We start from the raw sequence: 15866 nt of genomic DNA, 5'->3' as shown, positions 1-15866 counted from the left end.
ACATACATATACCTGAATATAACACCTGAATTGAGGTGAAAGGTATACAAGTGTTCATTGTACTTATCTTGCAACTCTTCCATAGGTTTGACATTTTTTCAAACTAAAGTTAAAATAAAACAAATATTTGAAAACAACCTAAATGTCCATTAGCAGAAGTCTAGTTAAACAAACTAAGGCACAACCACACTCTGGAATATTCTACAGGTGGTAAAGAGAATAAACCACACTATAAAGAGAAAAGCAATAGTGACCACATTCCTCCTCTCGGATTGATAAACATCAGCGTGTTTGAAAACATACTGTGTTGTAAAAGCTGTGGGGAAACCGGTTCCTTCACTGATTGCAGAGGGAGCCAATCTCTTTAACCCCTTTGGAGTGCAACTTGACAATACTTATTAAACCCTCCAATGTGGGGGACTTCTCTGGTGGCGCAGTGGTTGAGAATCTGCCTGCCAATGCAAGGGACACGGGTTCGAGCGCTGGTCCGGGAAGATCCCCCGTGCCGCGGAGCAACTGAGCCTGTGCGCCACAGCTACTGAGCCTGCGCTGTAGAGCCCGCGAGCTGCAACTGTTGAAACCCACACACCTAGAGCCCGTGCTCCACAACAAGAGAAGCCACCACAATAAGAAGCCCGAGCTCTTTGGTCTCAGCGGCAGAAGCGAAATGACGAACGGAACGTCCTCGTTTGGAAAGCCTCGGAATAAGACGCACACGTTGTGCCGCCGCTGTGGCTCTAAGGCCTACCACCTTCAGAAGTCGACCTGTGGTAAATATGGCTACCCTGCCAAGCGGAAGAGGAAGTATAACTGGAGTGCTAAAGTTAAAAGACGAAATACCACCGGGACTGGTCGAATGAGGCACCTAAAAATTGTATACAGCAGAATCAGGCATGGATTCCGTGAAGGAACAACACCTCAACCCAAGAGGGCAGCTGTTGCAGCATTTTATATACACATAAGTATACATATATCTGTATATGATTATACAAGTATGAAAAAAACGAAATAATGAATACTAGGTTATTGATATAGGTTATGGGGAGCAGTGATATAGACAGAGAAGGGAGATAAGTAAAACTAGAAAGAAGAAAAGACTATAATTTTACAAAATATGCACATAGGATTCTTTATGAGTGTATCTAAAATTATATACCTATTTGTGTATAATTATAAAGATGTTACCTTAAAAGATTTTAAAGAAGAGATGAATAAAAATATACCAGAAAAAAATTCCTTTCAAAAGAAAATTGGGTAACAGGATCACTGACAAGATTGACTTTAACACCAAAAGTATTATTAGAATCAAGGAGAGTCATTTCTTAGTGATCAAATGAACAATTCTCTGGAAGATGGAGCAATCCTTAAACTACATGCCCTCTATGTGTTTGAAAAGTATATATAAATGCTATTACGCTGTGAATATCTTCTGACATCTTTTTTTTCATTCAATATTATCAGATGTATCCATTGTGATACATGTAGATTTAGATTCTGCATCTTAGTTGCTCTATAGTAAGTATTCTACCATAATAATTATTCATTTCTCTTTTGATAAAAATTTAGGTTCTTTCTGTTCTTTTACTATTAAAAACAATGCTGCAATGAATAGAATCGCACATATTTCATTTCAAATCATGTGCAAGCATATTTGTAAGTGAATTCCTAGAAGTAGACTTTCTGGGTCAAAAACTATACGCATTAGTAGTTTTGATAGATACTGTCAACTTGCCAACTAAGAGACTACACCAGTTTACTTACCCACACCCCAGAAATGTTTGAAGGTTCCTGAAGCTCCACACCCTCCACCACACAGTGTTTACAAGCTTTTTCATACTGGTCAGTCTCACAGGTGAAATGGTATCACATTTTATTTTTATGAATGAACATCTTTTTGTGTGTTTCAATGGCATTTGTATTTCCTTTCCAATAAAATGTCTATTTGTATCCTTTGCTCATTTTAACATTGGTTTGTGGGTCATTTATTGATTTATAGGAGCTCTTCGTGTATTTGGGAAATGAGCCCTTTGTGAAATTCGCAGAAAATATTTCCCCCAGGCTTTCATTTATTTTTAAATTTCCTTAGAATTGTTGATTTATAGACTTTTTTTTGCCTGCCAGAACATTTTGTTTTTGTGAAGTTGAAACTTTCCCTTTTTTGCTCCTGTACATTTTGTCAACTTATAGAGGTCTTCTCCACTTCAGGCTTATAAAAAACATTCCCCCATAGTTTAAGTACTTTTATAATTTCATATTTACATTTAAAGAAAACACCAGCTAGAAGATATTTGCAACTGTACAAATATAACTAACATCTGGTATGCAGAACATAAATAGAATTCCTAGAAATCAATAATAACAAGACAAACAACCCCAATAGAAAAATGGACAAAATATATGAACGAACAATTCAGAGAGGAAGAAATCTAAGTGGCTAACAAATGTGAAAAGATGTTTAACCTCTCTACTAATTTAGGAAGAAGCAAAGTCAAACAACAGTGTTCCATACTCAGCTTGACAACAATTTTAAATTATGAAGGTATCAAGAATGGTGGGATGTGGGGAAACACTGATGTGAATAAACTGCAGGTGGGACAATAATTGGTAAAATCCACTTTGGAAAACAGATTGGCAATATCTACTGAAGTTGAAATGCTCCTGCCCCCTTCTGCCCCAATGACCCCTACCTCCTGGAACTCCTGGCCTTATGTAATCCCTTCCCCTTGAGTGTGGGCCAGACTTAGTAATACATTTTTAATAAATAAAATTTGGTAAACAAGTGTTGGATGTCACTTCTGAGATCTGCCTTGAAGAAATGTTAAAAGTTTTTCAGAAAGAAGAAAAATTATATGGGTCAGAAACTTGGATTTGCATTAAAAAAATAAAAGGGAGGAGGGACTTCCCTGGTGGCACAGTGGTTGAGAGTCCGCCTGCCGGTGCAGGGGACTCAAAAAAAAAAAAAAAAAAGGGGGGGGAGTTTTTGAGAAGGAATAAATGAAGTTATAAATAAAATCTTTCCATATTCTTATTCTAACTGATCCAATGAATAGCAGTTTCACCAAAAAATAATAACAACAATGTATTAGATGATTATAGCTTATGGATAAGGGAATGATAGCAATGTTATAAGGGGCAGGAGAAAGGAATTGGAAATATTCTGTTATAAGGTGCCTGCACCACCCATGGAGTAGTATAGTGTCATTTGAAAGTGGGCTTGGATCAGTTGTAAACATATACTGCAAACTCCAGGGCAACCATTAAAAAATGTAAACATAAGAAATATGGTTGAAATTCTAAGAGAAGAGAGAAAATAGAATCATATAAAATGCTCAATTAGAAGTCAGAGAAGGCAGAAAAAGAATGGAAGACTCTCCCCACAAACAAGAGAGAAACAAAGAACAAAGGCAATGAATAGGAAACAGTTACAAACGTGGTACATATTAAAACAACTATTTCAACAATCACTTTAAATGTGAGTGGTCTAACTGTGCCAATTAAAAGGCAGAGACTATCAGAATGTATTTTTTAAAAAAGGCCCAACTATATGTTGTCTGCAAGAAACCTATTTTAAACATAAAGACACAGATTAAATGTAAATTAAAGAGAAAGATATACGTGCTAACATTAATAAGAAGAACACTGGAGTAGCTATGTTAATTCCAGACAGAGCAGATCTCAGGACATGGAAAATTATCAGGTATAAATACGGATATTACATAATGATAAAAGGGATCATTTGCCAAAAAGACATAACAATCCTTAATGTGTATGTGCCTGACAACAGAGCATCAAAATACGTGAGGCAAAAACTGGTAGGACCACAAGGAAAAATAGATGAATCCACTATTATAGTTGAAGACTTCAACACCCCTCTATCAGTAATTGACGGAACCAGCAGGCAGAAAATCAGTAAGGACATAGTTGAACCGAATTGCATCGTCAATCACCTGGATCTAATTGACATTTATAGACTACTTCATCCAACCACAGCAGAATACACATTCTTCTCAAGCTCACATGGAACATTCACGAAGATAGACCACATTCTGGGTGATAAAACACACCTTAACAAATTTAAAAGACAACAAATTTAAAAGTCTAGACATGATACAAAGTGTGTTCTCAGACCACAGCAGAATTAAATCAGAAATCAATAACAGAGAGATAGCTGGAATCTCAAAATATTTGAAGATTAAACAACATGCTTCTAAACAACACACGGGTTCAGAAGAAATCTCAAGAGAAATTTTTTAAAATTTTGAAATAAAATGAAACCAGAACTTATCAAAATTTGTGGGATGCATTAAAAGCAGTGCTTAGAGGGAAACTTATAGTATTGAATGCATATATTAGAAAAGGAAAAAGATCTAAAATTAATAATCTAAGCTTCCACCTTAGGAAACTACAAAAAGAAGAGCACATTATATCCAAAGTAAGCAGAAGAAAAGAAATAATAAAAGAGCAGAAATAAATGAAATTGGAAACAATAGAGCAATAGAGATTATCAATGAAACAAAAAGCTGACTCTTTGAAAAGATCAGTAAGATTGGTAAATCTCTAGCTAGGCTGACCAAGACTAAAGGAGAGTAGACAAAACTAATATCAGAAATGGAGGAGCCATCACCACTGATCCTGTGGACATTAAAAAGATAATAAAGACATTATGAGCATTCCCATGCCTACAAATTTGATAACTTAGATGGACAAATTCTATGGCTTACTTCCGATAAATAGGATATGGCAAAAGTGTTGGGATGTCACTTCTGAGTTTAAGTCATAAAAGAACGACGTCTTCCATCTTAGGTGCTCTCTGGCTCTCTCTCTCACCAGCTGCCAGGTTGTGAGGAGACTCAGGAAGCCTATGGATAGGCCCGCATGACAAGGAATTGAAGTCAGAGAGCAACTACATGAGTGAGCTTGGCAGTGGATCTTCTGAGGCCTACCAACAGCCATGTAAAAGAGCTTGGATGTGGACCTCCTACCCCAATTTTGCCTGCATATAAGACTGCAGCCCCGGATGACAGCCTGAGTGCAAATTCATGAGAGACTTTGAGCCAGAGACACCCCAGCTAACCCAGGTATAGATTCCTGACCTATGAAACTGTGATATAATAAATGTCGGTTGTCTTAAACTGCTAAGTTTTGAGGCAATTTGTTATACAACAATAGTTAACTACTATATACTCTTTGACCCAGAAATTCTACTTCAAAATACATACACTAGAGCAGTTTTTTCTAATCTTTTTCACATCATAGCATATGTTTAAAATGCTAATATGTGTACCAGCTCACTGGGATGAACAGATAGCCTGCTCTTAGCCAAAGGGAACAGTCCCCAGGGCAGCAGCTGCGTGAAGCCAGGCCCATCTTTCTGGAGGGCTAAGGGAATCAATATATTAGAACCCCCATTACCCAGCTGGGAAGGTCTGCCCCAGAGAAACTTTTCAATATGGGCACAAGGAGACATGCCCCAGGATGTTCATTAAATCTTCACTTATAATTGCACAAAACGGGAACAACCCAAGTCCATCAGCAGGCAAAGAGATAAAGAAATTGGATCATTCATGCAACAGAAGTCCGTACAATGATATATTATAGTAATATCATATTGGAAAATAGATACAATCATATTCAGTAGTTAAAATGTATGACCTAGATATAAATGTATCAAATCACTAACAAAAAATAATATTAAATGAAGATTTAATTTCAAAAGGCTATATTTATTATACCATTCACATAATGTAAAATACATAAAACAATAATGTATATTGGTTACATATATATATATATATATATATGTAGAAAAAAGAAAAAAACATGCACAAGAAAGAAACTTCTAAATGGTGTTTTTTGGGAAAAAGAAGTAAGATAAATAGGATAAAGTGAGAGCTTCAACTGTAATATTTTGTTTCAAAAACAGAAGAATCTGAGGATCCAAAGAAAATAAAATGTGCTTGGTCTGTGTGACAAGTACATGTGGGCAAAAGTACGTTTAATTCTCTGTACTCTTCTGTATGTTTGAAATATTTTAAATGAAAAATACATTATTTCTTGAGTACAAAAATACATATACATTAGATGAGGCTTATTAATTGGGTTGTGGAATTTCTCTATATCCTTGTTTATTTTGCAATCTATTTGCTCTATCTATACCATAACAAGTGTGGTTAAGTCTTCTACTATAATTGCAGCCTTTCTGATTTCTATAATTCTAACAATATTTGCCTCATATATTTTGAAATTACTTTGTTTGGCATATAAATTTCAGTGACTATATCTTCTCGGTGAATGAAACAACCTGATTTGTTTTCTTTAATGCTTTTTACTTTGAGTTCTTGATTTTTCTGATATTAACGTTGCTACATGTCTCTTTCCTTACCTTTTTTCCTTTCCTTTCCTTTTAAATTTCCTTCCTTCCCCTCTTTCCATCTTTCCTCCTCTCCCTTCCTTCTTCTTTCTTTCCTTCCTTTCTGCTGGTATTTAACTGGCATATATATTCTGTTCCTATTTCTGCTTTAGGTGAAGCATATAAACAGCATATAACTGGATTTCTATTTTTTTAACATCTTTATTGGAGTATAATTGCTTTACAATGGAGTGTTAGTTTCTGCTTTATAACAAAGTGAATCAGTTATACATATACATATGTTCCCATATCTCTTCCCTCTTGCGTCTCCCTCTCTCCCACCTTCCCTATCCCAACCCTCTAGGCGGTCACAAACCACCGAGCTGATCTCCCTGTGCTCTGCGCAGCTGCTTCCCACTAGCTATCTATTTTACGTTTGGTAGTGTATATATGTCCATGCCATTCTCTCACTTTGTCGCAGCTTACCCTTCCCCCTCCCCATATCCTCAAGTCCATGCTCTAGTAGGTCTGTGTTATTCCCGTCTTGCCCCTAGGTTCTTCATGACCTTTTTTTTCTTAGATTCCATATATATGTGTTAGCATATGGTATTTGTTTTTCTCTTTCTGACGTACTTCACTCTGTGTGACAGACTCTAGGTCCGTCCACCTCACTACAAATAACTCAGTTTTGTTCCTTTATATGGCTGAGTAATATTCCATTGTATATATGTGCCACATCTTCTTTATCCATTTATCTGTTGATGGACACTTAGGTTGCTTCCATGTCCTGGCTATTGTAAATAGAGTTGCAATGAACATTTTGGTACATGACCCTTTTTGAATTATAACTGGATTTCTAAAAACTAAATGCTAAAACTAAAATGAGAGTTTGCTTTTTTAATTTTTAATGGGAGATGTTAACCCATAATACATCCTGACATGTTTGGATTTATTTCTGCTCCCCCCTTTTTAAACATACTTTCTTGTTGCCTCCCATCCCATTTCTGCCTTTTGTTAGATTTTTTTCTCTTTGTTCTTTATATTATTTCTTCAACGGTTTGAAAGTTATACATCCTATTTCTATTTTGTTGTTACTCCTAAAATTTCTTGCTCTTCTATTATGCATTTTATTCCCAGTAAAGAACAAAGCTTTGCTACTGTTGTGAACATAGGCAGTCTTTACATTTGACGCAAATATTAGAGATATATGTAAAGCGCAATTAAAAAAAAGATTTCGGAGTTCAGTAAAATTGTATAAATCCAAAAGGCATAGCTATAGTATTTTGAAGAGCAATGCAATTACGAAAATGTGAACCCATGTTGTGCTGCAATGATTGATCATTTCTTTTGGATAGAGAACCACGATTTTGTGATTAACAGCAACAAATTCTACTGTAAACAGTTCAATTTGCTTCAACCACCAGGTCAAACAAAATTCAGCTGACTGCAACCCTAAGTACCGTGATACTTCCACTACAGATCATAACATAGAACATAAGATAGGATATATTAATATCATTACTTTCACATCAGAATGAATCAGAAAGAATTTGCGGATTTCATTTTATTTCAAACAACAACAACCACCCAAAGCCCAGAACAGAAGGGCAAATGACTAAATGTTTAACATTTGTTAAAGCTGGCTGTTGGTTACATTTTTCGCTGTCCTTTTCTGTATCCTTGACGATTTCATCATTTCAAATGAAATAATGTTTTCGAGCCCACCCTGATTTGTCGAGAGCAGCTGCCGCCCCCGCCACATCAAGGGGGCGGGCCGCCGCGACGCTACAATCACTTCCGCCGCCGCAGTCGCGCCCGTCCCGCCGCTGTCTGGAGGGGGAGGAGCTGGAGCCCCGGGAGCAGCGGCTGTGGCGGTTGGAGGTCCGAAGGATCTTCTCTTTCCGAGAGCGTGCGGGGGTCGCGACTGGGTGAGTGAAAGGCTGTTTATTTCCTCGATTCCCTCCAGACGTGGCGGTGGGGCGAGTGGCCGGGCGTGGGGCGAGTGGCCGGGCACCGGCGTGAGGATGTGGAGTGGGGGGTGGGGGCTCTAACGAACAGATTTTCGGGCTCGCCCCTCGGGAAGGGGTGGGGCGGACGCGGGACCTGACCGCAGAGGGAGGCCTGTGCCTTCCACCGGCCCGATTTAGGGCTCCATCCTTCATTCCCCGGCCCCTTACGTGTGGCTCGGTCCCAGCTCGGGTGGCTTGAATCGCTATTCGAGAGGGGAGTGGTGGTCGCGGCCCTCTCCGCCTGTCCTCCCCTCTCCTCCTGCCTCCCTTCTTGGCCCCTCTGTGGAGCGATCCGTGGCCTTTCTTTCCCCATTTTGAAGTTGTTTTGATGAATGGTAAATGGTGAAGATTTTTAGGCAAATATATTGTTACCAGGAAAAGAATTGTCAGAAAAACAAATCATTCCCAGGGAAAAACTATAACCCCACACGCCCTTTTCTTTTTTTTCCCCCTTGCCTGCCACATCGGTTTGGATCTACCGTTTGAGCCTATAAACGTTTCCCCGTCTCATTATGACATTGCGGACCCCCTCCCATCCCCGTGTCTCGCGTGCGCGCGCAGGGACACATACACGCACATGTCCTGCCCTTCACACAGATTGCTGGCTCCTCTTTCCTATGCCACTTACATGCATACACACCCACACGTTCTTTTACATACCCCTCTCAGGTGCTCCCTGTCTGCTACCTATGTGCCTAGACAGCCTCCTTCGCTGGTCCCTGCCATGCACACACACTCACATAAATCCTTCTCCAGGGACATCCCCCTCTTCCTGCTTGCCACATCCATGCATAGAGACATTCTTCCATTGCTGGTGCCCACCCGCCTGCCCGCCTGCCATACGCACGTCCCTCTCCAGTGCTGTCCCCATATCGATGCATTTGCTCACACTGGCCCTTCTCCATTTTTGCCTCCCGTTTTGATGAACACACGCACACAAACTCAAGGACACCCCCTGTTCAGTGCCACTATACCCTTCCTGGCTTGCCACAGGCACATAAACACAGGCATTCCTCCCTAGAGTTCCAGCCATCACACATCGGAACCACATGCACGTTCTCTGTCTATCGTACGTACACGTGCCCCTCTCCCCTGAAGCCACCCCATCCATGCCTGTCATTTTCATACCCACATCCAGAATGGGTCTCATTCTGCCTGACACTCATGCCTCTTCCCAGTGCCACTGTCACCTGCCCTTTCCCCCTGCAAATACAGGAGTCTCTCCACTTCATGAGCGCTGGTCCCCCTTCCACCTGCCTGGTCCCCCTTCCACCTGCCCCTCTCCTCCTGACAGACACGTAGACACTCTCGCATACACAGTGATGGTGATCTATATTTTCCACCCCTATCCCAATTTGCATTGCTCCTGTATGTACACAGGACTCAGAAAAATGCAGATACCCCATAAAAAAAAAAAAACCCACAGCCGTCTTTCCTCTTCCCATGTTGGCACAATCCCAGTGCTTCACCTATCTTCCCAGCATCCAGTCACCCCTCCCCCGTCTTCCGTCAGATTCTCCCCTGAGTCTGGCTTTCCTACAAACCCAGTTTTGTAATTATTTTGCCAACATTAAAAATGTGTTCCAGGTCTACACCTGACAGTCACTGGAATGCTACTCCAGGCCATAGAAGAAAGTGAAACTAATTTTAAAGGCCCCTTATTCTTTCTGTAACCTGTCTGCTGAAGTGAAAATAAATCTCCCTGCTCCTTTATTCCGAACTGATTTGACCTTCCCATCTCCAAAGCGTGCGCAGGGAGCAGGAGCCTTTCCACTCAAGCCCCAGATGTACTGGAAACCCTCCTAAGTCAGAGCAAATGGGTCAGTAATCTAGCAAGCCTGTATGGCCCAAGCCAGCAGGAGGTTATCAGTCCAATACAGGCAGGAGGTATGGAAGAAGGCATGCTTATGTCAGTTTCAGGCCATCCACGAGCCAGCAGGAAAGGATTTCCGGCCAGAGAAAGACGTCATCCGAAGTCCCAATGCACAGATCAGCCCCCAGTCAAACCACCAAGAGGAGCCGATCACCATTTTCCACCACTCGTCGTAGTTGGGACGACAGCGAGAGCTCGGGGACCAGCCTGAATGTTGATAATGAGGACTACTCCAGGTACCCGCCCAGAGAGTACAGGGCTTCGGGGAGCAGAAGAGGAATGGCTTATGGACATGTTGACTGTTTCGGGGCAGATGATAGTGAGGAGGAGGGGGCTGGGCCTGTTGAGCGAGTGCCAGTGAGAGGGAAAACTGGCAAGTTTAAAGATGATAAGCTGTATGACCCAGAGAAGGGGGCGAGGTCTCTGGCCGGGGTGCCCCCACAGTTCTCTAGTTTTAACCGTGATGTGAGAGAGGAGCTTGACAAGTTAGACCCAGCCCCTACAGCACGGGGCTCTGCTAGCAGAGCTGAGTTCCTGCAGCCAAATAGCATGGCCCCTCAGCCATCTTCTGCTGAAGGCAAGGTGGTCACAAATGGCAACAGCCTGGAGAGGGAGAGACGGGAGCAGAATTTACCTGCGTGTCCCAGCAGGGCTCCTGTGAGTATTTGTGGTGGTGGGGAAAACACCCCAAAGAGTGCAGAGGAGCCGGTGGTGAGGCCCAAAATCAGAAATCTGGCAAGTCCCAACTGCGTGAAACCAAAAATATTTTTTGATACTGATGATGATGATGATATGCCACACAGTACTTCCAGGTGGAGGGAGACTGCCAACGCCGATGAAGGCCACTCGGATGGCCTGGCAAGAAGAGGCAGAGGCGAGAGTTCAGGTGGCTACCCTGAGCCGAAGTACCCTGAAGACAAAAGGGAAGCCAGGAGTGACCAAGTGAAGCCAGAGAAGGTGCCGAGACGGCGACGAACCATGGCCGACCCTGACTTCTGGACGTACAGTGATGAGTACTACAAGTACTTCGAAGAAGACTCTGACAGTGACAAAGAGTGGACTGTGGCTCTGCGTCGCAAGTATCGAGGTCGGGAGCAAAATCTGTCGTCCAGTGGCGAGAGCTGGGAGACTCTGCCAGGAAAAGAAGAGCATGAAGCCGAGCAAGCCAGAGTGAATGCCAGTGCCAGTGCCAGCCCCAGTGCTGGTGCCAGTGCTGGCAGCAGTGGCGGCAATGAACTTGAAGAAGTTCGAGGGCCATCTCTCCAGGAAGAGGAACGGGCAACTACCGAAGAAGGAGAAGTTCCCTGGCTCCAATACAATGAAAACGAGAACAGCAGTGAGGGGGATAATGATTCCGGTCAGGAGTTTCTGCAGCCCAGCGTCTTCATGCTGGACGGCAACAACAACCTTGAAGATGACTCCAGTGTCAGTGAAGACCTCGAAGTGGATTGGAGCCTCTTCGATGGGTTTGCGGATGGGTTGGGGGTGGCTGAAGCCATTTCCTACGTGGATCCTCAGTTCCTCACGTACATGGCACTTGAAGAACGCCTGGCCCAGGCAATGGAAACTGCCCTGGCGCACTTGGAGTCTCTCGCGGTGGACGTGGAGGTGGCCAATCCACCAGCCAGCAAGGAGAGCATCGACGCTCTTCCCGAGATCCTGGTCACGGAAGATCACAGCGCGGTGGGGCAGGAGATGTGTTGCCCCATCTGTTGCAGTGAATATGTGAAGGGGGAGGTGGCAACGGAGCTGCCGTGCCACCACTATTTCCACAAGCCCTGTGTGTCCATCTGGCTTCAGAAGTCAGGCACTTGCCCCGTGTGCCGCTGCATGTTCCCTCCCCCGCTTTAAGACCAAGGCTCTTTACTCCTGGTCTGATGATTTTCCCCATCTGAAATCCACAATACTGCAGGAGCCCTCTCCAAATTAACCATTGAAGTGAAGTCAATCAGTCGATTAATCTCCACCTGTCGATTCCTCGTGATTATTTCCAGTGTGAAAACGGTTGTGTACGATTGCATTGAAAATAAAATCATCCTGTGTTTTAGAGGTTAGAAAGGGAAAACTAAACTTTCTAAATGCTACTTGCGATTGCAGTAAAAACATAAATTTTCTAACCTGAACGATGAAATAAGTTGCATTTTTTTTCAGTAGAATATGTTGCTGTTGATTGTAATGTCAAGTTTATCTGTTAAACTTGTCCAAAGGGCATCATCATTTCTGTTGCATGTTATGGGTTAATGTTCCTGTAATTGCAGTGCCGTAAAAGCTTATTAAAGTTCTCCTTTTGGTTTTACGTGGTATAGTGGAATTGTTTGGTTTTGTCTAAAACGGTGGTACTAAGTGACTTTATAATTGATCTCTTGCATTTGCATCCCAAATAGGGTTTTCTGGTGTTCCCACTAGGAGAAAAACTTTAGTTTCACTGGAAATGCTGACTCCAACAACAGCAAAAGTAAGGGTAATTCTTTCTAAGTAGGGGTAGAGTGTATGGTTGTCAGGCTACTAAAGGGGCAAAGGTTGAGTAGAGGATACTCTGTCAGTCTATGAGAAGGAGAGAAACAGTGAGAAAGCATAGTAAAAATAATGATGGTAGGAATACATCCAATTGGAGTGTAGGGGTGAAGGAGTTAAAAATCCCCTTTTAGAGAAAAGCAAGTCTCAGAGGAAGTGGGTAAAAAAAAAAAAAAAAGCAGTATGCTGATTGCATACATTAACACAGTGACACAAAAGGAACAGAAAAATATATGCCAGACAAGTGCTACGAAAAACAGAGGTACCCACTCACACAAAGTGAACAGGTTTGAACATTTAGCCATATTGGCTTCAGATCTCGCTCTCTCTCTCCAATAAATTTACACTTTCAGGCACAGGTGAAGTTCTTCACCCGTCATATTTACCTTCCTCCACAGAGGTAAGCACTACCCAGGAAATTGTTTACTTCTCGTCTACATTTTTAGATGTGTGTGTGTGTGTGTGTGTGTGTGTGTATTTGTGTACATATGTATGTATGTGTGTGTGTGTATCTCCATAACCAATATAGAGTGTTTGTTTTTTAAATGGACATAATTGCTAGAATGTATGTATCATTTTGCAACTTGCTTTTTTTCACTCAACATTGCTTTTGAGATTTAGCCGTTTTGATACATGCCTTCTAACGGCTGTATACTAAATATTCCATTGTATGAATTACCACAAGTTATTTATCTGTTCTCCCATTGGTGGACATTTAGGTTCTTCCCAGTATTTTGCAGCAATAAACATACTTTAAAGATGTTCCTTTGTGCACACGTGTGAATTTCCCTAGGGATAAGTATACGGAGGTGAAATTTGGGCATCTTAGGTTTAGAGCATCTTCATTCTAACTAGATATTGCCAAACTGCTCTCCAAAGTGATTGTACTAATTGATGCTCCTCCCAGCAGTTGGAGAGCTGTTTTCAGCTCCAACAGCTTGGCTATTGCTAATGATCAACCTCACTGGCAATCAGTGCCGTGTAAATTAACACGACAATGAAACCGATTGTGTCCATCAGAAAGCAATAGTTTTTCTTCGTGATAATATCTAGTTTGGGCTACAAAGAGAAGAAATGGGAGCACTCGTGCTGTGGGTGTGAATGTAAATGATAGCAGCCTTTTCAGGGGGCAGTTTGGGGAGTAGCTTGCTTTCAAAATGTAAAATGGTACGTGTCCCTGAGCGCAACTTAGATACATTAGTTGTATGGAATTAATACTATGCAACAGTTAAAAACTGTATGTACTGATATGGAAGGATCTCCAAGACATAATGTTAAGTAAAAAAAGCATATTGTAGAGCAATATGTACGATCTTGATGTAAAATAAAACCTTACGAAACCAAACTATATATGCAAATGCATAAAAGTGTCTGGAAGGCTACATACCTAAGTGATGGCAGTGGTTACCTTTGGGGAGGGACAGGGGCTCCCAAGAGAAGAGTAGGGAAGGGGGTTTTTGATTTTTTTCACCTGAAATAGTCTGCTTGATTTTTTTTTTTATAATGTCAGTGTATTTTCATGAACGTTAACAAAATAAGTCAAAATAGTTTCCAATTGATAAAAAATAATTTTTCTCTCATTGCAAGCGTGGAAATATGTGATCGAAGCCACAGTCTTTTTTTCCTGCAACCGGTCAAGCTGCTATTTATAACTTCGTCCCCCACAGCCATTCTGTGTCCCCCCTTGGCCTTCAGCCAGCACCTCAGCTGTCATGGTGTCTTAGAAGTCTGCGACCTTGGAGGGCCCTTGCTGGGTAGCGTTGTGGCGGTTGGCCTAACGTTAACCTTTGCTGTGCCCTAACTGGCACCACACAAGGAGACGTGTTAGGAACCCCCTTGGGTCCTGGTCGTCTTCCTCCCTGCTCCTTGTGGAGCGGCAGCCCCGATTTCCCTTAGGGTCAGCATTAGTACATCCACGTAAAGGGACCCCTCCCCAGGGCCTGTCTGAGAAGCCTGTTGCTGTGGAGGGTTGTGCCAGAGGTGAGGCTCTCCTGACTAGGGACAGCAACAAGGACTGAGACCCAGGCCCAGGGCCCAAGCAGCCTGAACTGAGACCTCAGTCTCAGCACATCAGACACTTATGCCTGCCTGGAGGTAGGAAATCAGAGGAGCGGGGGTCTTGAAGCGTTTGCTCCTGTGCTGCTTTGGTGCCGAAGGTGGTGGCGGCCCAGGGGGTGGGATGTGACCGTGTCCTTGTCTGCCTGGTTCCCTTGTTCTTGCCAGTTTCTGACTCTCTATCCTCTCTGACAATTCCCCAAGCTCCGCCATTGCTTTCCAATAAAGCTCTTCTGCTTCAATTAACTAAAGTAGGTTTCTGTTGTTTGTAACTAGGCACCCCAAATGGCACACTTGCCAACACCATAGCCCACTTTTGTGCCTGTTTTCCTAGTCATATGAGATATCCCCAATGACCAAGGGTCAGGTGATTTCTGTTTACAGCGCAGTGGATCCGTTATTGGCACCTCCTGCCATGGTTCTAGAGCAGCAGGCCTTGGGGACACACAAAGCAGTCATGTTTGAGGGTAGGTTATTTGGTGTATCCATGGAAGGTGCCACCCGTCACACTGGACGTCTTGGTTTCTGGACATGTTTCCTGGCTGCAGAATAAATAGCCTCCCATTTTGGTCACTGATTTGGAGTAGAAACCACTTCATCTTGCGAGAGAGCACCTCAGCTTCCTGAGGTGGTGCCCACAGCTGGCACTACAGCTGAGCCATCATAAGGCTTTTCCTGGCCCTAAGGCATGACCTTCTCTCAGCCCTCTGTTCCAGCTAGGCCCTTCTACATTTGTGTCTGGACCTCTGACCTGAAATGTCCCTACCAGCCCTGTCAGTTCTATCAATTTTCTAAGAAGCCCTGTTCACATGCCAGTTCCTGAAAACAATATTTTATGATACCCCTAGCTCCCTCCCTCTCTGCATCCCATCCCCGTGAGTCCTCGCAGTCAGGAGCTCTCTGTGTCTGACTCATTTCCATAGTCCTGGCACTCAGTGTTGGGCTCAAAAGTGTTCAGCAGCATTTGCTGACAGGATGAATGAGTTCCCCAAGGTAGGCTCAGGGCAGGGGGTGTGTTCAGAGAACCTGGGAGGAGTCACAGGGATCTGGCCGGACCAGGTGCGTG

General features: G+C 42.7%; 1 protein-coding gene and 1 pseudogene across 4 annotated transcripts; both read left to right on the top strand.

Annotated features, from left to right (window-relative positions):
* Window positions 1-642: 642 nt before the first annotated feature.
* LOC112400710 (60S ribosomal protein L37 pseudogene) lies at window positions 643-8281 on the top strand (annotated as a pseudogene).
* PJA1 (praja ring finger ubiquitin ligase 1) lies at window positions 8181-12532 on the top strand. Of its 4 annotated transcripts, XM_024746615.1 has the most exons (3): window positions 8181-8277; window positions 10279-10467; window positions 11035-12532. In XM_024746615.1, the coding sequence occupies exons 2-3, from the start codon at window positions 10340-10342 to the stop codon at window positions 12080-12082; spliced, it is 1176 nt and encodes a 391-aa protein (XP_024602383.1). In that variant the 5' UTR covers window positions 8181-8277; window positions 10279-10339; the 3' UTR covers window positions 12083-12532. The 4 variants fall into 4 exon arrangements, with proteins under 4 accessions (XP_024602383.1, XP_024602380.1, XP_024602381.1 ...); XM_024746612.1 differs by having other exon boundaries at window positions 8197-8277; window positions 10273-12532; XM_024746613.1 differs by having other exon boundaries at window positions 8213-8277; window positions 9946-12532.
* The last annotated feature ends 3334 nt before the right edge of the window (window positions 12533-15866 follow it).

The sequence above is a fragment of the Neophocaena asiaeorientalis genome, unplaced genomic scaffold, assembly GCF_003031525.2.
Source record: "Neophocaena asiaeorientalis asiaeorientalis breed wild unplaced genomic scaffold, Neophocaena_asiaeorientalis_V1.1 scaffold667, whole genome shotgun sequence".
NCBI classification, from domain to species: domain Eukaryota; kingdom Metazoa; phylum Chordata; class Mammalia; order Artiodactyla; family Phocoenidae; genus Neophocaena; species Neophocaena asiaeorientalis.
The sequence above is the reverse complement of the archived record's forward strand: the minus strand, read 5'-3'. Positions and strand labels throughout refer to the sequence as shown.

What these genes read in the sequence shown, in the direction of transcription:
- PJA1 (XM_024746612.1), top strand. Translation starts at nt 10,340, where the DNA reads ATGCACAGATCAGCCCCCAGTCAAACCACCAAGAGGAGCCGATCACCA.